The sequence below is a fragment of the Chlorocebus sabaeus genome, chromosome 18 (assembly GCF_047675955.1).
Source record: "Chlorocebus sabaeus isolate Y175 chromosome 18, mChlSab1.0.hap1, whole genome shotgun sequence".
NCBI lineage: Eukaryota > Metazoa > Chordata > Mammalia > Primates > Cercopithecidae > Chlorocebus > Chlorocebus sabaeus.
In genome coordinates this window covers 5,556,033-5,583,864 of record NC_132921.1, presented here as the reverse complement: position 1 = coordinate 5,583,864, position 27,832 = coordinate 5,556,033, and the positions used below count along the sequence as shown (strand labels likewise).

Genomic DNA, 27,832 nt, shown 5'->3' with positions numbered 1-27,832 from the left:
GGAGGTGTCATTCCTTTCGTTGGTATTGTGTTGTGGTTGTCCCCTCCCCTCCCCTCCCCTTTCTTAACCTCCCCTACTCTCCCCTCCCCTCCCCTTCCTTCCCCTTCCTTCCTAAGCTTCCTGCCTCCCTTTGCTTCCTTGCCTGCCTCCTTCTACCTCTTCCCTTTCTTCCTTCCCTCCCCTCTCTCCCTCGCACCCTCCCTCCCACCCTCCCTCCATCCCCCCCTTCCTTCCTTCCTTCCTTCCTTCCTTCCTTCCTTCCTTCCTTCCTTCCTTCCTTCCCTCCCTCTCTCCTTCCTTCCTTCCTTCCCTCCCTCTCTCCTTCCTTCCTTCCTTACTTCCTCCCTCCCTCCCTTCCCTCCCTCCCTCTTTTCCTCCCTTCCCTCCCGCCCTCTCCTTCCTCCCTTCCTTCCTTCCTTCCTTCCTTCCTCCCTCCCTCCCTCCCTCCCTCCCTCTCTCCTTCCCTCCTTCCTTCCTTACTTCCTCCCTCCCTCCCTCCCTCCCTTCCCTCCCTCCCTCTTTTCCTCCCTTCCCTCCTGCCCTCTCTCCTTCCTTCCTTCCTTCCTTCCTTCCTTCCTTCCTTCCTTCCTTCCTTCCTTCCTCCCTCCCTCCCTCCCTTCCCTCCCTCCCTCTCTCCCTCCCTCTCTCCTTCCTTCCTTTCTTCCTTCCTTCCTTCCTTCCTTCCTTCTTTCCTTCCCCCCTCCCCTCTTCCCTCCTTCCTTTCCTCTCTCCCTCCCTTCCCTCTCTCCTTCTTTCCTTTTTTCCTGCCTTCCTTCTTTTCTTCCTTCCTCGTGACAGAAATAATGAATGTCCACATATTAACACACCCTTTTCTGTAAATTTTTTTTATTTTAAATATATTTCCCATGGGTACCATCAATATAATTTGTTTTTGTATTAACCTCCTCTTCTTTATTGTTTTCTATTTCGTTATTGCAGTGGTCATCTTCAGACTCAGCTGATTTTATTTACAGAAACCATCTACTTTGTACAGCCAAATGGTAGCCATACCACTTATCCTGAAAAATAGTCACTGGCTGGCTTTTTAATATAGCTTGAATTTGGCATTCCCTTCATAAATTTGTTTTCTGTAAGTTGATATAATTTTTGAGGGATCAGATAGTACTTCTGTAAGCTGTTTCTTATGGAGGAAGCAGTCTGGGGGCTGTTGGTGACCATCACTTCTCAAGGCTTGCAGGTCCTAGTGGACTGTGACCTTTGTGCCCTGTTCAGTCATCTTCCACTTTTCCTTCTTGATCTCAATGTTTTATTTAGTTCTTTCAAAATTGTTGGGCATATGCTTAAAGATATAGCAATAAATTTCAGGATTCAAGAAAAATATTGATATATGCCCAATAATATTGAGCATGTGCTTAAAATACCTATGAAAGAAATTGGAAAAGGAAAGGGATAAAGGAGATCGGGAAAGGACAGTAAGACACATAAACCATTTCAGATTGTTCTGCATTTTCCCCTTTTTGCCCTTATTTTTTGTTTTTAAAAAATTTTTCTTATCTGAACAACAAGATATGTTATTAATGGCCCCTAAGTACAGCGAGTTATTTGCTATAGTAACTTTTGACCTGTTTAATAAGTACTCAAGCTCTGTAGTGGAGTTTTTATTGTACTCCGCAGTATACAGTTATGAAGTGTGGTACATAATAAAATAAAAGCAATAATGTTGATATTTCTGAGGGATCCATCAGAGCTGACCTGAAGCAACATATTTCATCCGGTTTGTCTGGGTACACATGTTGAAAGTTACAGCTGAAATTACTAGAAACAATATTGTGTTTATGACTTCTAATTGTTTACCATTATAAGTAACATCACCCTTTGTGATTCCCAAAACTATTTCTATGACAGTTCATTAGTGCTGGTGTCTAGAAACAAATGAAAAAGACGCAATGCATTATAGTATTAGGCAGTCAGACATTTTCAGCTGAATGTTGGTATTTAACGTGTAACCATGGAAAGAACAACTGTGGGCAGTTTTGAAAGAGAACCAGAGAGCACAGGTCAGTTTTTAGTTGTAGGTAGGTTTTATATGTGTGTAATGTTCAGGCCCGTGTTTCATTAAGTAATTAATTTAACTCAAGATAGATTTTTGTAGGAACGTAGAAGGATGATTTAGGAAGAAGCAAATCTTTTCACGAGAAGGTGTAGATTTCCCAGCGTTGTCCGGAGAAGGAGGGTTGTTTGATAGTGGAGTAGATTTTGCCATTTGAATCTAAAAAATACATTTATCTGTGGAAAGATAAATTACTTACTTTGAGATATTATTTATGTGTTTGCTTGTCTCTTTTCCTTATCAGATTTTATGTACCTGGAGGATGGGCCCTGTGTCCTATTTATCTTTGTATTTCCAGAACACAGGATAGGACCTGGCCCATAGTAAATGTTTAAAATATGTTTGTTTAATTGACAAATTAATAATGGAGATACTTGAACTTTTTTCCTTCCGATAGCTCACAAATAGTGTCACACCTAAGAAAACGAGAAACAAATGGTTTCCTCTCAATGAAGTTAAGATATTCAGTACTCCCTTCATGGCTACTGCTTAGCTTTTTCTTATTAAAAGAGAATATGGCCAGGTACAGTGGCTAGCACCTATAATCTCAACATTTTGGGAGATCGAGGCTGGAGGATTGCTTGAGCCCAGGAGTTTGAGACCAGCCTGGGCAGCATTGCAAGACCCTGTCTCTTTTAAAAAATAAACTAATCCATCAGGTGTGGGTGTGCAGGCCTGTGAACCTAGCTTCCCAGAAGGAGGATCCCTTGAGCCTGGGAGTTCAAGGATGCAGTGAGTTATGATTATACTATCACATTCTAGCCTTGGCAGCAAAGCAAGACCCCGTCTCTTAAAAAAAAAAAAAAAAAAAAAAAAAAAAGAAGAAGATTCATAGGTCTTCATCACCCAGACCATTTTGAATGCTTTTATTTGTATGAAAATCACATGCCTGTATTTGTTGAGAAGTATGTAATTGTTAAATAACTAAAGTTTGACCCAGAATAATTTGTAACTTAGGTGCTAAATTGGAGAACCTCTTTATTATTATTATTATTAGGGCTTAGACAAGTAAAAAATGAAATCATCTATTTTCAGCAAATTTATAATATTTATACAGGTACAGTTTACTCATTATCTTTCTGCCAACATTTCTGTTGCTGCCAAAGTAAGTTTTAAACCATGTTTTTAGATTCATCAAAACGTATCAGTGTATTAGTTCTGTAAATTTTGTTTTGGGTATCATGGTGGGGATAAGAGATATATTAATGTCAGATGACTTTTCAGCATTCTTTCATCTCAGTGTTGTGGTTTTATAGGACTGTGATAAGTCATTGGCGTTTCATTCATTTGATGGACTATTGCAAAAATAGTCATTATAAGACATGGCAGCTATAAAAATAGTAATACTTATGTATTACCATTATGTTTTGTGTGATTGTGTTTCATATTTTATAAATAAAACTGTTTAGCTTAAAAGACACTATTATATTTCTGAATTATTTCAGAGGTCATACTACAAATACAGACACATGAATAAGTGTGTTAAAATGGTTCAGCCTTAAAAATGTACCTTGGGAGCAGTCACCTTTCCCCATCCCTTGTGTCCACCTCTTTTTATATGGCCTGTAATCCTAGGGTGGAAAAACCTGATTGGACCTCCAGCAAGTACTCTGATGTTAATCAGCCCTAGTGTGCAAGACAGAAAAGCTGACAGTCCAAAACTGCACTTGAAGCTGAGACAGACTGTCAGTCTTCAGGAATGGTGGGGAATGGCCTATTTATGTAATCAGATACTAAACCTGGGAGGAAGCTGTCAGGCACATTCTTGTTGTGTAAGCAGCAGGCAAACTGTGCTTTATCTGACAGACAGTGTGTAAATCTGTCCATGCAAAAATCCAAATGTTTAGTTAGCTTCTAGTCACTGTAATAATCTGCTTATTTTCGTCTGCTAGAGCAATGACATCACTTAGCGGAATGTGCTGCAGACAGAAGGCCCAGATAAGGCTATGTTAGTGTCAGTCACTCATTCCTTGATTGGCAAGGAGATAAATAGGAATTTACTTGAGGTTTGCTTTCAACTAAAAGAATAGACAACATGTTCAGGACAGGAATAACTTTATTTAGCTTGGCTATTTTACATCTGAAGGAAATGGATAGAATACATCGTATCTAATTATAGCTTCTGGGAACAAGTAGCTTACCATAGCAATAACGATTAAATAATTGTGCCCAAAGGGTATCTTCTTTGAATTCTTAGGATGTTTCTACTGCTATATATATTTAGTTATTTCATTGACTTTTATATTTGTGTTATATTCAATACCCTTTCGTGTTTTTCATTTAAAAAATACTTTTATTTCATTGTTTTCTTACTGTAAATGGTAATGATTTTGTGAATGTGGATATTTAATTATGAATCTGTAAGTTAAATCCTACTCTTGAGGATAAATTGAAGTTTTTAATTCTGAATTTATGACTTTCAAGTCACATACAGTTACAGATTAATTCAGTGGTTTCATAGGTGCTTAGTGAGAATAGAATATCTTTCCATGATTTAAAGATTAATATTTCATTAGGTATTAATTGTGAATAGTATTTTCTTTGATACTCACCCCCTGGATAAGCCTTAGAACTTTAGGAATTTTCTTTAAAAGTTCTGTAAAATTGTTTAAATTTGTTATTAAAATCTTCATTTTGGTTTTATCCAATACATAATTCCTTTGTTAACTACAAATAATGGATGGAAACAATGTTGGTTATTTTAAGCAGTGAGGAAACCTAGGTCCTAGAGCAGAGTATTTTATGACCAGCAACTTTACAGAACACACACTGGAGCTCTCACTCGGGAAAGCTGGCTGCAAGTTGGATTGAGTGTGGCACACACCGTTCCCTGGGTCTACAGATGCTGTTAAGTTGTCGGATATGTCTGGGAGCAGCCAAATGTTTTTCTGAGAATTTTAACAACAGTGATAGGAGAGAAATAAAAAAAAAACTAAATCATACATTTATGAAACACTGATGTTAACCTTACAGAATAAATGTATAATTGCAGTTCTGCTGTTTTTACTATAAAGCTGTAGCTGTTTTTTTGTTATATTTGCCCAAGTACCATGATATAAAATGCATTTATGTAGTACTGTATGGACGTTATATATTACTTTAATACATGATAGTGGCTCCACATAATTCGTCAAATTTTAATTGGTTTTGTCACTTGTCAAATCTCCCAAATTGTCAAATAAATTTATTTTAGAATCATACATCCTAAAATTTGATAATTCTAAAGTTTTTCTTCTTTAGCTTTGCTTCCCTTTTGCCAACTCTTATTCATCCTATTAGTCCCTGGTCAGATCTATGTTAATTCAGGTAAAAGTTAGAATTCAGTCAGAGAACTTGTTTACTTTGTAGTAATTAAAATGTGTTAATATTTTTGCCTCTGTTGTTCCCCAGAGGAAATGTTTCTCATTATCTTTCACTTGTTTTTTTGTTTTTGTTTTTGAGATGAAGTTTCATTCTTGTTGCCCAGGCTGGAACGCGGTGGCACGATCTTGGCTCACTGCAACCTCCGCCTCCCGGGTTCAAGTGATTCTCCTGCTTCAGCCTCCCAAGTAGCTGGGACTACAGGCACACGCCACCATGCCTGGCTGTTTTTTATATTTTTAGTAGGGATGGGGTTTCACCATGTTGATCAGGCTGGTCTTGAACTCCTGTCCTCAGGTGATCCACCCACCTTGGCCTCCCAAAGTGCTGGGATTACAGGTGTGAGCCACCGCACCCGGCTCGCTTGGGTTTTTATTCTAAGTATTTCATACTTCCACCTCTTCTGCTCATAAGTGAGATTGTACGTACTCCTTAGTGCTTGATTGCATATTATTTTGAAGAATAATAAATATCAGTAACTAATACAAACTTATTTACTATGCAAAATATTAGAAATTTGGGGAGATATACAACACAGATCTACATATTTCATGAGGTGTTTGTCAACATGAGAACAAGTGCTTCTTCTGTCTTTTCCCACCTCCAGTTCTTAGTTCTTTTGTTTTTGTGAATAGCATCATGTGAATTCCAGTGGAATGTTTTGTCCTTATCTTTTGGTTATTTATACACCATAAGTCTCCTTTTATTTGACTAGTTGCCAGTCTAGATTTTATGAAAAGAAAACAAAACCATTCTTTATATTGCTACTGTCTTTTCGTGAAGGATTTTTCAGACCGCAGCGAATTAAAGGACCGGAGGTTATTTTACTGAAGACAACAACTCTGTTCTGTTTTTCTACTCTAGTCTCACAATTTTAGATGAGACTTTTCAGTTTAGTAATTAAGCACCTACCATATGTAAGCATGATGGAACCTAATTAGGGTATTGGCTACACCATGTATTCTCTATTCTTTTGCTGTTACTATTCCACCACCTTTGCATATCTGTACTTCTGGTTTTATAGTATTGTAAAGTTATACCTGGCAGTGTAATTTATTGTAATGTTACTTTCTTATTTTATTTTATTTTATTTTTACTATCTTAGACAAATTAAATAATAAAGAAACATTCAAACCTCTGTCTCCTGAAAGTCAGGTCTCTTTATTCCTGAGGATAATTAAGTAGCGTTTGGACTGCATATTGACTCTATGGGCAGAAAATATGACTGAGATAGAATTGTTCACTAATTGTGGCGGTTGGTTAGGCTGCAGCCAGATAGCTTGATCACTTTTTCAAAGATTACTCTCTGATTACCCTTTTCGTTGGAACCCTGCCTTCTTCTCTGGAGAGGCGTAACCTTTGGTAACATGCCTTCACAAGTTTGAGAGTCATGCTACACCTTGTCCTGGGACTGGATTTGGTATAAGGTTAGTGGAAATTAGAATTATAGGATTTTATGATTGGATCATACTTTGAAGATAGTTTATTCTAACTCGACTGACATGTAGAAATTAAGGCTGAAAAAACAAGTAAGCTGCCACTGTCACACAGCTGAGGTGGTGTCAGACTTGGTATCCCTTGCACTTCTGTGGCATGACCTCCTTCAAGCAGTTCGGTTTCCAGTTTTGAATATGTCATTGGGAACATAACTTATCAGAACAATTCTCATGACACCCTGAGCCTTTGATAAAATTTAATTATGTAAAATTACTGAGTTTTATGAACACTTCTTAATCCATAATTTTTCTGACCTTACCGATAGGCACTGTGAATGATACCGAATAATGAAAATCAAAATATATGTCCTTGCATTCTTTAGAATTATTTAGGGAGTGTGTGAATATGAAAGTGGAAAATAATTGAAGTGTTAATGTTTATGAGACAGTGTTGTGTCAACTTGTGAGTGGCAAATAAGATCTCTGTAAGATGAGGATGCTTATGTAATGTAGAAAATACAAGTGAAATCGTAAGCAAAGATAGGGCATTAGAGAAAGCCTGTCTGGTCTCTAAAGTTTGCTGATATATTTTTTCCATTGAGCACCTAGAACCATATCCTATAATATGGTGATTGTGTTGTTGCTCACTGCAAAGAGAAGATTCTTTAATTGTAATGAACATTATCTATAATTAGCTGTCAGCTCCATAGCAGGGTGTATTAATATGAGGTCCCTGCATCTGTGAATACTTGAACCATCTCTTGAAGCCTCCGCTCCCATCTTTGCGTGGGTGCTGTACTCACCACTCACCTGGGACTCTCCTTAGGCATCTGGCCAGGTACTTGGCCAATACTCAGAGCTGACTGTGGTGTTGCTTTTACTGCTTTTCCTTCTCAGAGCCAAAAGAGGAGTTGTTGTCGTTTGTGTGTGTGTAATTTCTTGGACATTAGTTCATTTCCATCTGAAAAATTTTTTTTAAAAAGGGACAGTAGAAATATAAACAGTTATGTGGTTTTGTTTTCTTTTTATCATGTCTAAACTAGCAAGCGATTTAACTTTCATTTTTGTTCTTTCCTTGCCCATAAAAGGAAAAAGTCCCTTTTATTGTTAACCTCATTTTGATAGCTTCAGTTAATTCTGTGTGTTAGCTTCCCTAACACTATACTTAATGCCAAATATAAATGTATTTTATCACCTACATCCTTCCAGTCAGTTTTGGTTGTGCACTTAATAATATTATAAAGAAATTTAGTTTAATATTTTGAATGCTGGAAGGTACATAATAAATGATAATGTTATTCCACATGGCCTTTTGTTGCAGGTATTGGAAAATTAGTATAAATGATCTATATCCAGTATTTATTGATGTCTATCTGAATTTATCTTTTCAAAATAACTTAGAATATATGAGAAGTAGATTAAATCTGCAAATCTGTTTTGTAAAAAATTCATAATTGCACACATCCAACTTTAAAAATAATTTTCTTTTATAGCAAAAGTAAGCTAAATTAATATGTAATTGCCTTGCTCTTTGAGATTTTTCCCCAGCGCTACCTCACATGTGTGTGTATTCTCCAGTGTTATTTGTGTTTCATTGCCGGTTATCTCGAAGACATTGCTTAGTGGAGGTGTGTGTCAGAAACAGTGAAAAACTTGCTAGTGTTTTATTAACTACTTATTCTCAGTTGCATCACAGTAACTTTAAAACCATAAGACTTGTTTTTATGTTAATTCAATCTTTGTATTTTCCCTTGAACTTGTGATTTACCAAGGAACAAATCAGCTCCCTACAACATGATCTTTCAGTATGTCTGTATGTCAGAATATTATGATTTAAAGCAAGCTGTGATCTCTATCGGGCTCTACTGTGTCTGTGTTGAATTAGTACTGACTAAAATCACGTCTTGGCGATGCTCCGGTGCACAAGTGCCCCAAGATATTTACTCTGCAAGGGTAGTGTAACTGCAGCTCTTTGGACTGAGGTCTCCGAAAGGGTCAGTTTTGTACTGAACTCTGGGATTACTGGGCAATACATCTCAACCTTTCTAGCTAATCTTACCTTGAGCTCAAATGGTTCCTTAGATCATCCTGACATGCTAGAAGGCCGAGATGATGACAAAGTCCAAGACAATGAAATGCCTAAGTGTGGAAAGCTGCCCTTCCTAACTGCAGCAAATCACACACAGTCACCATCAGAGAGGAGAGTCCGTTCTAAATCTAGCATGTGTACTCCAATTTCTAGAAATTATAGATCCATAATAGATACGTAAAGACCTATAGGATAAGTTGGCAAACATACCATATTTGATCATTTATCAGTTGTATGAGTCTATGAAACACTGTTGGGTATTTCAAGAACCAATTTTGTGAGAAATAATATATATAATTTAAAAAATTATTTGTATGGAATTTAAGCTTGTTTGGTAGAAATATTATTTTATTCATTGATGTTTAGTGTAAAAGTGGGCCTTGTGGCATGTACCTGTAGTCCCAGCTGCTCTGGAGGCTGAAGCTGGAGGATCCCTAGAGCCCCCGTGTTTGAGACCAGCCTTGAAACCGTAGTGAAACCCTGTGTCTACCACAAAAAAAAAAAAAAAAGGAAAGAAATTTAATCTACTATAGTTTGAATCTTGCATAAAATCACATTACAGATTAACAATAAATAGTGATGGTTGCCATCCCTTAACTAGTGTCCCAAGTTCAGAGAGTTAAATACACTGGTGTCAGTAATGGTTCTAACAGGGTTCTAGTATTAATAAATTTAAATCCCATGTGTTTTGTGTCTAATGCAGACACTGTTTATGATCAGCCATGTTGTCTTTGGCATATTAACTTTGTTTAGAAAACTACTATTGTTTTTAAACTATACGATGTACGATAGACCTTTTCTGGGGAGTTTGACCTGGCAGGAATTGCTGGCAAGAAACTATGACTTTCTTATTGCTGTTTTAAACAGTTTGTGAAATAATTATCTTAATTTATGTTTATAGAGCACCGATGATGTGGGCTCTATTGCAGAATTGAACACGTGTCCTGTGCCCAATGTTGTAGAAATACTGACTTGAATACATACCAGGAATAAAAATTCCATGGTCCTTCTGAGACTCTGGGAGGCTGCCCAAGGCTAGACACTGACTAGCTGCTTTTTCCTCACCAGCATGAGTATCTGACTGCAGACGTGATTTCTGAACCTGTGACATGAAATGAACTGAGCAGCACTGTTCTTATGAAACCATCGGGTTTATTAGTAGAGGGTTTGGAGTAGTTTGCTCTATGCAGATATCCAGTGTTTTTCTCTAATGTATGTTTTTACTAGTAAAATTTTATACAGTAATATGAATGAAATATTTTCTAGTCGTACTATTATATCACTACAGTCTAAACTCCTTACTAGGTTTTTCCCATCTCTGTGTGTATCAGTTTCCTGATGAGGTAGACTGTGATAATAAGTTGAATTGGGACAGGTTTTGTTCATCGCTTCCATTAATATGCCAGATCTGTTTAGTATATTGAAATTTAAAAGAAATTAATGTGACTAGAGTTGATTTTGTAGTTGATTTATTTTTTATTTATACTTTTCTTTTTCCTGTAAGCCTGTTTTTGGTTTTATGGGTAAAATCCATCGTCATATTTGTTAATTCATTCTAATGCTGTAAATAGTCATCTTAAAATAATGTCATCTTAAAAGTTACTAAAACATTTTCCATTGACATGCAAATGAAACAGAGGTTCTCAGCTCTCTGAAATAACATTTTGTATCATGTATAGGTATATAGCTTGAAACATAGCAGCCTTGCTAGAGCTAACATGCTGTTTCGTACATTACTTGGCCACATGTGAAAATGATGTCATCATAAATCTTAGACGAGGGCATTGTTAGAGGAGGTTTTTCCATAGACATATGTGTATTTGTGGGTTATATGCATATGTACTGTATCTTTTTGATCATGGGCACCTGGGAAAGATAAGGCTGCATTTAGCTTCTTAGAAAATTATAGTCAAATAATTGTGAAAAGCAAGCACGAAGAGAGATAGGAAAGGAAAAGAACAAAAAACAAAGAAGAGATTGTTGGTTGCTTTTGTCATCTATACCAAAGCCAAACTTCTTTAATTATCAAGAGCATTTTAATCTGACTTTTAAAATTGTGCAACTTGATTGCTCGTCCTGTGTAGCATGTTCCCCTACAGCCCTGGTGAACATGGGTGGCTCACTGCTCATGCATACCACCTGGCTGCCTGGGCCCCAGAGTTTGTCTCAGTAACTGCTGTTTCCGTCACACCACTTGGCTGTGTCCTTGAGACTTGTCTGAAGCCCTGAAGCCCCATCTTAACAGTGAAGCCTTTGTCAACTATTTCAGTCTATGTGTATTGACCCTTTTTCTGAACATCTTTTAAAACTTTTTAAAAAGTCCCACATAGTATGGGGTTCTGATGTTCTCATTATTTCAGTGACATTAGTGTTGACCATTGAGTCATAGGCTCCTTTTGGGGAGGAGTGGATGCATTTTATTTATTTATAGGTTTGTACATAGCATGGATCATTGCTAGACACACAGTAAATTCCCGAACATAATCTCTTGTTGGTTGGTTGATAGAGAAGTAGCTGAACTATAATAATTTGAAGATTGTTAGAATTGTGTAGCAAATGTCCAAAGATTGAAAGTTAAGGCATTTGGAATGAAGGCGTCAGTGGGGATTGAAATGCATTTTATCTTTTAACCTCAAATTATGTACATCAGTAAGGATGATGACTTAAAAGAAATTCTCTTTATTTGTTCTTTAAACAGTAATATTAATCCAATGTTAGTAATTACTATTTTAACTTTCCTTACATAAATCCAGTGACTTTTTACCAAACCTGAAGCAATAAAATTTCATTTAGCTCAGACTAGAGAACTGTGGCAATTTAATATACGTCTTATTCTCCCGGACTTGACTTCTATGGTTAGTTAGAATTGTTTCAACTTTCCAAGCCTTCCAGCCCTGCCGTACAGTTGAAAGGGGGTAGTTTTAAAAAGGACAGGGCAGCCTCTGACTGGAATGGGTCTCATATGCAGTATAATTCCTTCCACCTGTTCTTCTCATGTTGAAGTTTTAAAGCTGTGCAAGAAATATGGATCAGTTCAGAACTAAACCAACTTCTTGGACCCTGAGATTGGACTTCGTGGACCTTTGTGTGCCTACGACATTCGATGTGGGTCCTTTTACCCTGTGTAGATGGGGGTTTTTTTAGGGGCAGAAGTGGGGGCATTTGACCTATCACCCAATCGGGCAATTGGTCAACTGCAGCTTCCAGGCCAGAGTAGGCCCACTGCGTGTTTCTGTCAAGTTGTATTGGAACACAGCCGCATTAATTTGTTTATGATGCTTTTGTGCTACAACAGCAGAGTTAAGTAGTTGTATCAAAGACGTTACGACCACCGGCGGGGCGCGGTGGCTCAAGCCTGTAATCCCAGCACTTAGGGAGGCCGAGACGGGCGGATCACGAGGTCAGGAGATCGAGACCATCCTGGCTAACACGGTGAAACCCCGTCTCTACTAAAAATACAAAAAAAAAACTAGCCGGGCGAGGTGGCGGGCGCCTGTAGTCCCAGCTACTCAGGAGGCTGAGGCAGGAGAATGGCGTGAACCCGGGAGGCGGAGCTTGCAGTGAGCTGAGATCCGGCCACTGCACTCCAGCCCGGGCTACAGAGCAAGACTCCGTCTCAAAAAAAAAAAAAAAAAAAAAAAAAAAAAAAGACGTTACGACCACCAAAGTTGAAAATATTTACTCTCTGGTCCTTTACATAGTTTCCTAACCCCTTATCTAAGATACTATTGTGCTGGTAAGTATCGGATGTATAGTGTCTGGTATATTGGGGAAAATTTCAGCTAAAATTAATTTGGTTGGTCAGAGTTGATAGTCTCTTTGACAAAGAAAAATTTCATAGCAAAGAGATTTTGAAAGATGAAATGAGGTCTTTGAGGGCACAGCAATTGTAATCATTGAATGTTTTCTTTTAGAATGAGTCATTCTCTTGGTTCTTAGTAGACTGAGGCAGCCTGGGGTTAATATTCTGCTTAATGCTCCTCCCAGAAGTTATTTTGACAAAAAGCTTTTTAACCCTTGAATTGAATTGAAAGGGCTAGAAAAATATGTTTCACAGCTTTTAGAACCTGAGTGATATGTTAAGAGGTATAAAAATGACAGTCTTTGGCATGAGGTGAGGTTAAATTTCTTTTCCAACTAGCTAACAAGGATCTAGCCTGTTAATTAGGCTAATTATCACCTGTTCAGGGCAAAAATGCACTCAAGACTCTTGGCTTAAGTAGGAGACTCCCTGGTGAACTGTTTAAAAGCCCTCAGGGGAGGTTTTTCAACTTTCATCTTGAAGCCACACTAGAGCCTTCAGAGTTGAATTTAGTAAATGAAACCTTTCTATTCTTAGGTCTTTGTGGCTTCTTAGTATGAATTATGCTCACACTTTATATATAATCTGAAACAAGGAACTCTCAAAGTCTAACTTAAATGATCTCGATATTAGTATTATCATGGAACATTTTTGGTATCTGAATGTAACTTCATTCATTGAGCAAGGTTTTTATTTAGCCTTTGTACACACACACGTACACACACAAATATTTGGAAGGAAATGGTCAAAGATGACTGTGGTCTTAACAGTTACTGTTATTTAGCTATTAGTGTACATTTTTGATTATTAAATTTCTAGACAGTATTGGGAAATTTTTATTTTCCACCTAAAGTTGCATGTTAAATTTAAGCACGATATCATATTTTGAAACTTCATAGAAATATGATGAACAGGGTTACTGTGGAATTATTTGGGTATATTTAATGTGGTTCTAGTGTCCATGTTGTATGAAAGTGTACTTAAAATCTAAAAGCAGTATTGTAATTTCACTCAGATGTTTCCTGTGCCCAAAATACTGTAAGTATCTCACAATTATGATGCTTATAGATACGGAATTTGTTACTGTGGCAGGGTTTTGTGAATGTCTTCATTTTGCTTTCTGGTCTTTTGGGACACTTTCTAAGCACACGGCGCTCCTGTGAGTCAGTTGCACATGGTGGCCTCTCAGCAGTGCTCGTCCCTGTGTGCCTTCTGTGTGCTGCGTTCTTCACAAAAGTGATTGTTTTCAGGTACATTTGCAGCTCTGAAGAAATTCAGATGGGAACCCTTCTAGGCAAAGACCTATTCATTTTCATTCCCTCTCTTAGTATATTATCATAAATTATTAAATTATTATCTTTAAAAAAGGCTTTTATTTCAAAGAAAGTGCCTGTAAATTGGAAGTCTTTGAGCAACATAGAAATTGTTATAAACTTCATTAGTACATTGAGCTATTTTGCTATGAATTATGTAAATCTCACATTGTTTTCATAGTTCTATATTTTGTTTATTCAAAAAGATAAGCAATCCCTGTCAATTACATATTTTTAACATTAGTGTAGTTTTGCAGTAATTTTTAGTCAATCAACACCTTTTTGTCACAGTTTTAGAAGATAATGATCACATAATTTTTAAATACTTTGATAAAATTTAGCTCACTCTTTTATTAAAATGTCATTTGGAGCATACCAAATCTTTCTCATTGATGTGGCTTTTGTAGATAGGAGTTTGTCTCATCTACTGATTTGAAAAGACTGGTCCAAGTTATATAGAGAAGATAAGATATTATTTGATTGTCTTAATTAAAATATTCTAAATAACAAAAATTTTCAAAAATAAAGGAAGCACTCTGGAAGATATTAACATATAGTCATATTTATTACAAATTTCTTTTTTTTTTTTTTTGGAAACAGAGTCTCAGAGTCTCACTTTGCTGCCCAGGCTGGAGTGCAGTGGTGTGATCTCAGCTCACTGCAACCTCTGTTTTCTGGGTTCAAGCGATTCTCCTGCCTCAGCCTCTGGAGTAGCTGGGACTACAGGCCCGTGGCACCACGCCTAGCTAATTTTTGTATTTTTAGTAGAGACCGGGTTTCACTATATTGGTCAGGCTGGAGAGTTCTTTCTTTTTAAAAACAAAATGTTAGAACTACAGTTAGCACTGTGCTGCTGTCAGCCCGGCCCCCGTCCACAGAGTGATCAGTGATGGTGATGAGACCTTCATGCTTCTGCACATGGATGACCTAGGTTTAGATATTTAATGCTGTTTATTTTGTTGCAACATTTTACATAAATGATAGAGTTTCACACCCAACTTGTTTTTTAATACAATCACCTTTTTGAGATTTTAAAAAATCCGTACTAATAAATGTAGCCCTAGTTTATTCATTTCCACTGTATTATAATATTCCCTTCTGTGATTAAATTCATTGTTTGTCTACTCACAACCTGATGGATATTTAAGATTGTTTAAATTTTAATAGGGGAGGTATTTTTTGCATGCTCATGTGTGCATAGCTTCTCAATAGTATACGTCTAGACTGGACCTTCTGGGGTGAAAGGTAACTTTACCTGAGATATATTCAACTTTAAAAAACATTGTAAAGCAATTACACTCCAAAATTATCCTGCATTGGTGACACTTGGAAACAACATAAAGATATACTGGCCGGACACGGTGGCTTACGCCTGTAATCCCAGCACTTTGGGAGGCTGAGACAGGCAGATCACGAGGTCAGGAGATGGAGACCATTGTGGCCAACATGGTGAAACCCTAGCTCTACTAAAATACAAAAAAATAGCCAGGCATAGTGGTGCATGCCTCTAGTCCCAGCTACTTGGGAGGCTGAGGCAGGGGAATCACTTGAACCCGGAGGCAGAGGTTGCAGTGAGCTGAGATTGGGACACTGTACTCCAGCCTGGCAACGGAGTGAGATTTCGTCTCAAAAAAAAAAAAAAAAAAGAAAAGATATCCTAGTGACTCCTCTTACTGTTAAAAAATAAAGTAATAAACCACTTTTATTAAAATACCTGTATCTTTGTATATGTGAGATTATTAAAATACCTGTATCTTTATATATGTGAGATGTGTGCAGATTTTTCATTAAGTTTTTAATAGCTGAATTAATACTTTGCCTAAAGGATATAAAAGAATTTAAATAACACTTAATAATGTATTTTGAAAAAGATTAGTAAAAAAACACCTTTTTAGGATACTTACCATAGTAATATGGAAACATAAGGTTATAGATATATCTGAAATTATACATTATATATTTTGACATAACTTGTCTGATATTTAGACATTCAAAAATAGAAAAATGCTCTAACACAGAGTTTCTTTAAGGCCGAAATATCTATTAGGACAGTGCTATTAATCCTATAATCATAATTCAGTTCCCTACTTATTCTTTAGATTAACTGTATTCATGACATCTGGCAACACCAGGTGAGAGTTTCCAGTTATTGTCATATAGCTGACAATGAGGATATTTAGTATTCTGTCTTCAAAATTTTTCAGTCTGAAGATGTGGATTTTCATTTTGGCTCTGTTATTATCAATCGTATAATGAGAGAATTTCAGAGAAGAAATACTTTGGCACGTGCTGAACACCCTGGCTTGCACCTCTGCTCCCTGATTTTAGCAGGTAGCTGAGCTAAGGCCAGAGTCAGCCCACATTTGGTAGGGTGCTAATGAAAAAACAACACACATAGTATTAAAGGAAGAAACCTCTCATAAATATTTCAAGAATACTAGAAAAAGTGCTTAGAATTTTAGGAACCCCTTATTTAATTTAGAAATCCTGCCAGGCGAGGTGGCTCAAGCCTGTAATCCCAACAGGAGGACTGCTTGTACCCAGGAGGTCCCGAGGCTGCAGTGAGCGATGATCATGCCACTGCCCTCCAGCCTAGGTGACAGGGTAAGACCCTGGCTCTTTTAAAAAAAAAAAAAAAAAAAAGGAATTCTTTTAAATTTATGCTAGAAGACTAACTCTTAATTGACTTCCATATCATAGCTACCTGCATGAGAAAGGGCCTTATTCGAAAAGTTTAGTGTAATAGACATCTCAGTCCCAGGAACTCTGTAATGAAAACACCTGCTGAGAGGACACTAAAGGTATTATGTAGAACATTTAATGTTTACCCATGTTGCTCTTGATAAGTGTGGATCCATTTTGATTTCTTTTGCTTGTGACTTTTTTTCCTTTTGAAACCTTTAAGATCTCTTTATATCCAAGAGAAACATCTAGTGAAGTCCAAGGAAAGGGAAGACAAGAAATTGCCCTTTTTCATTTCAATTCTGGTAGCACTGTTTGGCGTTTTGAACTTGTAGTAAGCATTGTAGAGTCGCTGTTACCTAAGAACTGCAAATGGTGTTGAAGCCCAGCTCTCTCTTCTGGGCTTCAATTTTCTGGGCCGCAAGAACAAGGGTGAGCCATATACCATCATATTCTTATGCATGCTTGTGTTGTATACCCTCTTAGATGGTAATCTTTATGTAATTACTAATTATTCATCTTTGTACATCCTTCACCTGACCTATAAAACAATCTTCACTAGCAAACTTTTGCAAAACAGACCTCTTTAATACACTGTAAATTCAGTTATGCAAGAAATCTCTCTGGGAAGTCCACCATGTGGGGATAGAAAAGCATTGAAAACATTGAATCAGCCTCGGGTAAGCCACGGGTCTTGGCCCTATTCCTGGTGCCTGGAGGGGCATCTCCGTGGGGGTGGCAGGCGAGGAGGAGTCACAGCTAGCGAGGCCTGTCAGCACCTTTGCCTCCTAGCCCTGGGACTGTGCATCTCCCATCTCTGACACCCTCCCAGCTAGCTCTGCATTTCCAGTTGTCACCTATTTTTAAATGTCTAAATTAAATGCCACCTCTGGGAAGCCTTCTCTTATCTGTCTGCCCTGCTAATTGCTCTTCTTTTAAATGTATAATGGCATTTAATTTTTTTTCTGGCATTAAGTTTATTTTTGTGAATGATTTTTCTCTTAGTAGCCTATAATTTCCTTGAAAGCCAAACCTGACTCCTCTCTTCCTTTGATTTCTCTGTGCTGTGTGGAACAGTGTGTTGGGGACAGTGGGTGTTCAGGTGTTGCTGCTGTGCAGCCAGAACACACACTGATGTCCCTCTTCTTGCAGGGTTCACCTGGCAAGACAGAGCTGTGTGCATTATTAGCTCAGGTTTCGCCTAGGAGGTTCCTCGTGATAGACTTCCTGTTGGTCCCCAGGAGGACCAGGATCCTTGGGTGATGGTAGAGGTCTTACTGAGTTGCTCTGTGAAGGCAAATATTTTAGAATATTTGAGACTCAGAATTTGTGTAGTTCCAGGAAACACCCCATTGTTAAGTACGTCTTGATCATTATAAGGACAGTTCACATAGGTAATACCAGTTCTTTTTGAAGCGCCAGAATGAACTTATTTATTTTCGTAAAGCAAATTGTAGAACACATGAGGTTTCCTGAAAGTCAAGTGGTAGTCTTAGTTCTTTGTTATCTGGCTTTTGTCATTTCACGACAGGCACAAGCTTTAGTTTAACATTTTTATTACATAGGAATAATAGAGTACATATATTGAGGTTTCATAGATGTAATTTTGTTAAATGTACATCACAGTAGATTTAAAAATGAGGGATTTATTTTGTCATTCATAAAGTTGTAATACAGTCTGGAGAAACTATTTGTTAAAAGATAGTATCTACTTAACCTCCTTATTTGTTTCTTGTAGGAGAAGGTTAGAGCCACAATAAATACATGAAGAAATAAGTAGATAGGGGAATTTATCTTGGAAATAAGATCCCTGTCATGGTTTTGAAATGTTAAATGCATGAAGACCCGTCAAAGAGATATACGGACATGATATTTTTTTACAGTGCATTTCCAAGTATTTAGTTATATTTGTCATTCTCTAGTACTAGTAAGTAACAATCCAATGATATAGTAATTTCAGTTAGTCCATGTTAATGGGTGTAAATATAGTGTATCTCTTTACATATATTATATAGATAAATAAATTGGCAATTTTAATATTAATGAAGCATTTAACTTATATAGCAATTCTTAAATATTTAACTATTTTTATTTCTATTACACTTAAGAGCTACATTTTAAAAATATAACTATATAGAGTAAAAGACAGATTTTTATAAAAGACAATTTTATAATTTGATTCTTAGAAATCCGTGATATTCCAAGTGATGAATTTGTTAAGGTAATTCACATTTGCCTCAAAATAGGAAAGTTAATTATTTGGACCCTGAGATTCTTTATCAGCCATCATGGGGCTAAGGAAATTTGTAAAAGCATGGTTAAAGACTCTATGTGAAAATATACACTCAACATCTCCTTATTCATATCATAATTTAAAGCACAGATAATATTAAACTCATAGTTCTGATTGCATTAAAATGCTAAAATTTATGATAGCCAACCCAAGTTGCCAGACGGTATCTTTTGTGGCGTCGTGCTTGTCAACTCGCTGTAATATTTTACTGTTGATTATTGAGTTTTACTTTGCTTTTGACTGTTCATTATTCTGAATTAACTGGACAGTATTTTATTAGATACAGGGATTGTTTTAAACTCATATTGGAAATGTAAAGTAAATGTTAGCAACTATTTCATGAATGCAATTGAACAGGGGCAGAAGATCAAATGGAGGAAGTATTCAAGGTTCTGCTGATGGTTCAGAGTTCCTTTATTATTAAAGGTATTATAAGGTCTTAAATGGTAAACCTGAAATATTGTATAAATACTAATTTGTTATTTTCAGTATTTTTTTTCATAGTGGAAATAGTTAAGGTTTGTTTTTCTCAAAGACTGATTTTATAAAAATGCATAGTTATGATCTATTTTTATTCTTATCAAAGGAACCTTTTTACGTACCCACATGGTGACACAGAAGGACCCCTGGTTCAGGAAACAGCTTTGGGGTTTGCCTTTTCTTCCCTGCAGCATAGTGGTGCAGGGCCGCCGGGTGCGTGCAGCAGAGTCCCTGCTCCAGCTGTACTAGCCGCACACCAGCAGACAGCAGGGCTTGTCTGAGTGGTTGAGTATGGATAGCATTTCATTTAGCCTTTGCTCTGACAGCCCATGCCCTGGATAAGTGGTGTAGGCCTGTACAGGTGAAATCTATTCTCACTTTTGCCTCAGGGGTGACTGGACTGTAACAGAATTTTTCAAACCCGTTGGGCCCAACCGCAAAGCAGAGAATAAATGGCTGAAGTGCCAGGCCTCGACAGAAAAATCAATGCCTGGTTATACAGACATGACAGACCAGGCCTGCAGTGCTCCTCGCAGAGGCTGCATGTGCACCGCACCTCAGGGTTCGCACACGCACTGCCTGGGGCCCTCGGTGCTGGTGTGGGCCATATTTACATTGTTTTCTCTCTCCTTCATGCAGGAAATTTACATGCCACTTATGTGATAGAAGTTTCACAGAGAAGTGGGCCCTGAACAACCACATGAAACTCCACACGGGAGAAAAGCCGTTTAAATGTACCTGGCCCACGTGCCATTACTCATTCCTCACAGCCTCCGCAATGAAAGACCACTACAGGACGCACACAGGTGTGCCGCGCCGCCTTCCTGTCCCATGAGGCTGGGCAGAGGTAGACTGGGTGGACTGTGGGGACAGAGGCATTAATTATCCCATCTTCATAGTAATCAATGGAAATGATGTCCTGCTTTAAGATTGTGGTAATTATATATTTATAGGTATGGTATCATTTCATTATTTTTCAGGGAGAAGGCAATTGTAAAGTGACATTTGTGCTTCCGTGTGAATGTGTTTACATAAAATAAGTTTATATTTAGAAGCTCATTTATGGTGGGTGTTTGTATATGTATATATATTTGTATGTGTTTAACGCATCTTTTTAGAAGATCTTTATAGAAGGTCATATGGAGAGTTTAAGTTTTCAAAGAGAATTAGTCTTGTGTTTTGTTACTGATGTAAACAAATTTCCATAATATGTTTGAACATTAGTGAATCTTGGTTTCTCATGTACCATTTTAAGAAACTAGTTTTTCTTCTGAGGAGGATACTATCAGATCCAAGAGTTTTTGGTAATATATACAAATACTTTGATAATTGATACAAAGACACTAATCCACTTGTAGCTACTGTAATTTTTTTGGAAATTATTAAAAATGTTCAAATTCACGTACATTTCACATCAGAACATGTAACAGAGGGTGTGGAATTCCCGTGAATTGACAGGCAAAGCAACACTGAGAGTGCATCTTTGATAGGGGTGGTCCCAGAACTCCCAGTTGGGCCCTTGTAAGTGTAAATCCCAGTAAGACCCTATTGTGATGTTTGTGATTTCTTTTTCATAGTCTAAGTCTAGTGGGCCCAAAACTTCCTCACAAGCTGATATTTGAGTCTCTCTCTCTAGCACTATGGCCACATTCCTGTGAGCTGTTTGATATTTTTTTGGTCTTCTTTCTCTTTACACCTCTCAGAATGTATTTTGTTTCAGGGAAGAAAAAATAATAAATTTTAATCAGCATTCCAAAATGTCCTTCTGATTGCCAAGAATTTTATATTATTGTTAGAAATCATAGGTTAAAAGTTCTTCTCAAGCAGTTTGTGGGAAGCCCAGGCCTCCTTAGCTTCCTTGACAAGGGTGTTGACGATTTAAGGTCTCCAGCCTGCCCTGAGAGATCACTTATATCGAACAGCAGATGAAAAGCCAGTGCAGATGTAATTTATCGTCGGCGTTTCCTTCTAAAGAATAATTGTGGAGACTTGGCTGGATCAATAATATAGATTTTTGTTGTTAGGTCTTGTAGTCTGCACCATAATGAGAGATAGGGGACAGTGGCTGTTTTCTAATAGAAAATAAAGGATTAGTTTCCGTGTCTTTCTACATTTGAATGCAAAATGGCACACTTGAAACTAATTCAAGCTGTTACAAAAAGAAGTCTCCCATTATATCTCTGCTATCATATAAATAGGGCATGCTGAATGAACCCCCTCTAAATTCAGGAATTTGTACCTTTAGTTTTTTTCTTAAAATTTTTTTTCTCAAAAAACACTCCATTTGGCTGCTGATCAACCCTAACACCCCAACCCACTCCAAAAAAAAAAAAAAAATGGCGAGTGAAAATTGAGTTTAGAATGAAAAACAAATCAAGCCACCTAGGCAAATATGATATCCATTGGAGACTAACATCCTGAATAAAATCGTACACATAAAAAAATCAAGGTCACTAATGTATTGAGAATCAAATCACATAGAAAATTAATAATTTTGTGTTTTTGTATGTATAAATCTCATGATAGGGAAAGGAATAAAAATATATAAAAATATATACAGCATATATGTAAATTGCAGCATCTATGCATGTAGAAAATATAAATCTTAAGAGAGATTTTCTATGCTTGTTCATGTTTTTATTTCACAAGATGCAGGCCACAAAGAAGTTCATAAATGACAGAAAGGAAGAATACTTGAATCCAGAAGTCCTAAGATTGCGCTTTCCTCATTAGAAATGTTGCTTATTGAATGATACGGCACTGCCACTGCCACTAGCACACACCACCAGATGCGTGTGTGGTGCTGCACACACACTCCTCATACGCACAGCAGGCAGCACCCATGGACCCGCAACAAGGAATTGATTGGAGGGAACGATTTTGCCTCAACATAGAAAACTGTGTTAATATTAACGAGCAAATTGTCTTGTGGGATTAAAAAAAGTCTACTTTCAGTGTTATTTAATTGATAATACAGCTAGTTAGAAAGATTTATTTCAAATCGATTAAATAATTAAATGAGTGATTATAATTAAACTATTCTTTACAGCCCATCTACTCTATTCTTTCTATATTGAAATAATGATACCAAGGAATAAACTTAGCTGCAAAATAGGAAACTAAAGATAGCAAAAATAGTTAAATTCAGCCTTATTTTTAAAATGATAATAATGAACATTTTAACATACCCTTACGAAATTAGATTAAGCATAATTTGGTTAAAACTCTCTTGAAGTATATGTGTTCGTTGAAAGTAGAAAAGCCAGTAATGTTCTTAAGTAAAGGGAAGACTCTTTTGATGACTGAAGTTATTCTCCCTGTATGTGCTATTTATTAGAACCTTAAAAAGGCAATTATAATTTCCAAAATGCTACAAGTTAAGTTTCTGTTATGATATACTAAAGTGATTGGGAACAACACAGCCTGACTCTGGCCAAACTCTTGAAAGACTTGTTGCATTAAATGTCTAAATGAGTAAAGTAGGTAAAGATAGATACATATGATTTATTTTATTTCTGGAAAGCATTTTATAATTTCACTGAATCTCTCTAAGGTTGGCATTTTTCTTCTGTTTTGCCTTTCTTTGTGAGTCTTATGGGATGATCTGCCTAGCTGGCCAGCACTTACTGCCTAAATATGCTGCAGTGGAAAGATAGATTGCATTTATAAACTGTAGGGCAAATGTTAGCTTGTGTAAAAGTGCTTAAAAAATGAGCATTTGCACACATTTAACAAATACTAAGTCTGCCAAATCTGTCCCTAAGTGTTGCAAAGGTTTCCAATCCAGAGCTATCATTAAAGATGAATAGTATGAATTTTTGTACAATTTCTTTAGCAATCCCCAGACTTTCTTTTTTATGCCGTAAAAGCGAGAAACATAAACAGCATGGAATTGCTGTTGGTACTAATATAGATTTTATTGTTACTTGGGATCTTCAGCATGTTCAAGGAAACCATTTAATTCATATTATTAAGAAGGAAGTGATTAAGGAAGACCCTAATAGAATCAGGTAGAACCAATTCAATATCCTTAAGTTGTTGGAAAATTCAATCTGTTTTCTTTAAGCAGAACCATATATACTGTATATTAACTATTCCAAGCAATCTTTACCCAGCTCAGAAAGGCCAGATGTATGGGAATTGTAAAAAATCAGGATATGCATAAAAACTGTTCAAGTGCATAAAGCAGCCCCATCTGGAAGACATCTACCAGAAATGAAGTTGTACAAAACCATTCCATTGATAATAAAGCTAATTTTTATGGGTCTGACAAGTATGTAATTATGTTCAGTGGTGCTTTTCAGATTTTATCACAGTCAATAAACCGCAGTGGTAATTTCATTCCCATTTGACATATTTACATGGAAACATTTGATTGGAGGAATTAGTAACCCTGAAAGCCTTGATAGATATGTTTTAATGATCTGTGACCTCCGCAGTCCCTCATCTGTTTATTGTTGCAACAGGCGAGAAGTCGTTTCTATGTGACCTCTGCGGCTTTGCCGGCGGGACCCGCCACGCCCTCACCAAGCATCGCCGGCAGCACACAGGTCAGTTCCGCGTCTGCACTGGCCCCTTCTCTGCAGAGAGGATGGCAAGGCGGCAGACACCCCAACCTCAGTTCTTCATGTCGTCAATTACTTTCCTTTTTAATTTTTGTAACATCTGTGCACTTGAAGGTCTACAGATAATTCTAGTCGAATAACATACGATTTTAAATCATCTGTTTTTATATATTTAAAATGTAGACATATTCCATATTTCAAGAAGCAGGTACCCTCAGTAAATTCATGTTAAGTAGAAGTAAAACAGCAGGTTGGCTTCCAAAGATACAGGAGACTATCTTCTCTGTCGGCAAATCTCTGCCTTAGGCCTTGTGGGTGGAAAATGGGGAGTCTTTGTCAGCCAGACTCCCTCTCAGTCATTCTCTCTACCCACCTAGTAGCTAATCACCCGCCTCCCTATTTCGGTAGCTACATGTCTACCCCCTCCCTTCCTCTCTGTCTCTCTGCCTACCTCCCTGTCTCCCTCCCCACCCTCCTGTCTGTCAATCCATCTGTGATAGGATTTGAAGTCAATGCTGTTTCAATTGTTCTTGGTATTAAAAATAGAAGACATCAAAAAGCAACGTAAGAGTTAATTATGGTCATTGTAGAGGACTTTTTTTTCTCCATGATGTACATTCTTGGTGATTCATTGAAATAAAATAGATTCCTTGATTAGGAACTGTATTAGTCTGTTTTCACACTGCTGATAAACACATACCCGAGACTGGGCAATTTACAAAAGAAAGCGGTTTATTGGACTTAACAGTTCCACTTGGCTGGGGAGACCTCACAATCATGGCGGAAGGTGAAAGGCACGTCTTACGTGGCGACAGACAAGAGAAGAGAGCTTGCACGGGGAAACTCCCCTTTTGAAAACCATCAGGTCTTGTGAGACTTATTCACTATCAGGGGAACAGCACGAGGAAGACCTGCTCCCACGATTCAGTTACCTCCCACCAGGTATCTCCCACAACGTGGGAATTTAAGATGAGATTTGGGTGGCGACCCAGCCAAACCGTATCAGGAACACTTCAGGATGAAAAGTGTTAAACATTTATCAAATTGTATTACCTACTTTATATAATCTAATGGGTCTTATGAGTAATTATTTTCATAATACTAATTTATGTGTGCCTAGGACAGTGCTGATTTATGGTAGTTTCTTGTAATTATTAATGGAACCACTTTTTACTCTAAAATGTGTCCTAGTTCAGATGATAAGTCACTTAATGACAAAATTGGTAACTAAATGTCCTACTTTTCTTTAGGTCTCATGAGAATGGTTTGAGTTCGTCAGTCATACTCAAAATGGCATGAAATTAAAATACATAAAATGTGTGATTTATGGTACATTAACGATTCTTAATATGTTGTATTTAACAAGTTAGGTACAAGTAGCTTCATTGCCCAATATGGCATTTGCAAGATCAATGCAAACTAATGCCAGCCATTCCTTTTAGATGTGTGAATATCATTCAGATTTTCAAAAGGGGTATGAATTATTGAGTTAATGGGAAATTCAGTGTTTAGCATAATGTTGGAAACATAAACTAAACTTTGAAAACAAGGTCCATTTTAAGTTTATAGAAGCCACCTGTGCATGCATGATTTTAATCCACTGGCTTAAGGATTCAGCATAAGAGATGACAGGAGGGGCCCAGTTCGTGGCAATTGTTCTTGACCACTGTTGTGACGGAGTTGGAAATTGGAAATAGTTAAGGTAACAGTATGCTCCTCAGGGCTTTTTTATTCTTAATGTTTTCATTTTATCAGTGCTCAAATTGTTACTGTTTAAATGCCATTGAAGTTCACCTTGTCCCACCTGGTATGGCCCCAGGGAACAACAGACTGCTGTGCCACCTCTGCCAGTGGGCAGGTCAGTGCCCATCGCAGTGGAGACAGGAATGCTGTGATGACAGGCATTCCCAGTGATAGATCGATCAGGAAGCCTGCACTGAGCTGGCACAACTTTATATTTTATGTCAGGTCCAGAGGCTCCTTATTACTTTGCTATTAACTTTATACCATATAGGACAATGTCTCACAGACAGAGGTATCTGTCTTTTTGGCATTTATCTGCCTCTGTAGCACAAATCAAACATGATTCTTTAACACCAAAGTCAGTTCTTAAGACCATTTGCTTCAACAAAACAGCTAAGCACAACTCAGTCTAGGCACTTAACTTTTGTGCTGGATTTAAAATATTTAAGCAACACGCAACCTTTTTCCCCCAAGGCCAGACTTGTATGGTGCATTTAAAATCTATATTTCTCTGATGTATTCCTCTTTGACATGGTTTACCTTTTTACCACAGAGTACCCACGCAAATTATAATCAGCTTGGAAAGGGATAGGTATCAAAAGTGCTCCAAATGGTGTAAATAATTCCTCACCGCAATACAGACTGTCCAGGGAGCTGACACAAAACATCTTCCATTCTGAGATTTACTTTTATCACCTGTCAGGGACCCTTGATTCAAGGGCACAGGAGCAGATCCTCACGTGTGGTTGAACAGTCTTGGCCAGCTTAATAACCACCAGCCCGCCCAGAGGAATGTGAGTGTGTGTTTCCGTGAGACGCGGTCAGCCCATCTGACGGACAGTTGACACACAAAGGACACCGCACTATGACAACAGCCCTTCTGCTGTTCATCCTCTGGCTTTCCTTATCAATGGGGCCTGAGATGCAGTAGGTTTCTTAATGGTGATTTGAGCCAAGATTACTGCTTGTAACAGAAAGTGTGAAAAGCCACACAATTTAAACTAATAGGTACTGTTATGTAAGAGGGAAATAGGAGGAAAGGAAATTTCATCCTTGTTCTGCTTTTTGGAAAAGCACATATACAGGTAGCCCTATTGGCTTACAGATAACATTGTTTGAGAGTAGTCAATATCTTACTTAGATTTATGCATCCTTTTGCCTTTGAAATGACAAAAAATTTCAAAGCGGCACTTTTACCAATATGCACCAAACCTGTTTGATCAGTCTGCCATCAGTTTTTCCTTAACAGGTATATATCTTTTCATATAATGTATGTCATCTTCAAACCATTAGCAAATATTTAGCAAACTTAAATTCTTATTTCAAATGTGTGATATTTTCTTTCAAACTTTACAATCTAGAAGTCAGGTCTATATTTTTGTCTACATATTGAGACTAACAAATACAAAACTCCTTCTATATTTCTGTAGTGTATTTTCTCAAAGAAATTACCCATAAAAGAGAAGAAGAATTACCAAATTATGTGTTAGAGTGATAGTGTTGAACATGTATCTGATTGGTGAGTTACAAATTAACTATTATATACAGATTTGAATAATCTGTGGTTGTATAAATTGACATGGACTTAAACTATCAAGAGCTCAGTTGTGTGAGCCTTGCTTAGCATAGGATTTTATGTGCCATGATATTTTTGTAGCATTATATTTTTCCCTGTCATCCTGTATATAATTCAAACTCGCTTAATATTACACAGTGTAATCTATTGTATGGTCAAAGGAAATATGAAAAGACCATTTATAATTTATTACAATATAATACTAGGTTAATGTGAACTATAGAGAATATATATGACATTATTCTTTAGAAGGATTGTTTTTAAATTTAAATTTTGTCACATAAAGATTTTCATGTAAGTTTAAATAAAATGAGCTACATTAAACAGAGTTTTTAAAAAGGTTGTGTTAAACTACGAAACCAAGAAAATGAAGCTCAGAGGTCTTAGATGACCTTTAATTTATACCATCGACTTAGGCAGTG

The 27,832-nt window shown here is 37.2% G+C and overlaps 1 protein-coding gene across 2 annotated transcripts in view; it reads left to right on the top strand.

Moving 5' to 3' along the window:
* Positions 1 to 27,832, top strand: part of ZNF407 (zinc finger protein 407) — a 461,011-nt gene that overhangs the window by 248,575 nt on the left and 184,604 nt on the right. For both annotated transcript variants that reach the window (XM_008013765.3, XM_073006236.1), the window contains 2 exons: positions 20,166 to 20,332; positions 23,993 to 24,076. In XM_008013765.3, the coding sequence (XP_008011956.3) occupies positions 20,166 to 20,332; positions 23,993 to 24,076 (251 nt within the window). The remainder of the gene's footprint in view (positions 1 to 20,165; positions 20,333 to 23,992; positions 24,077 to 27,832) is intronic.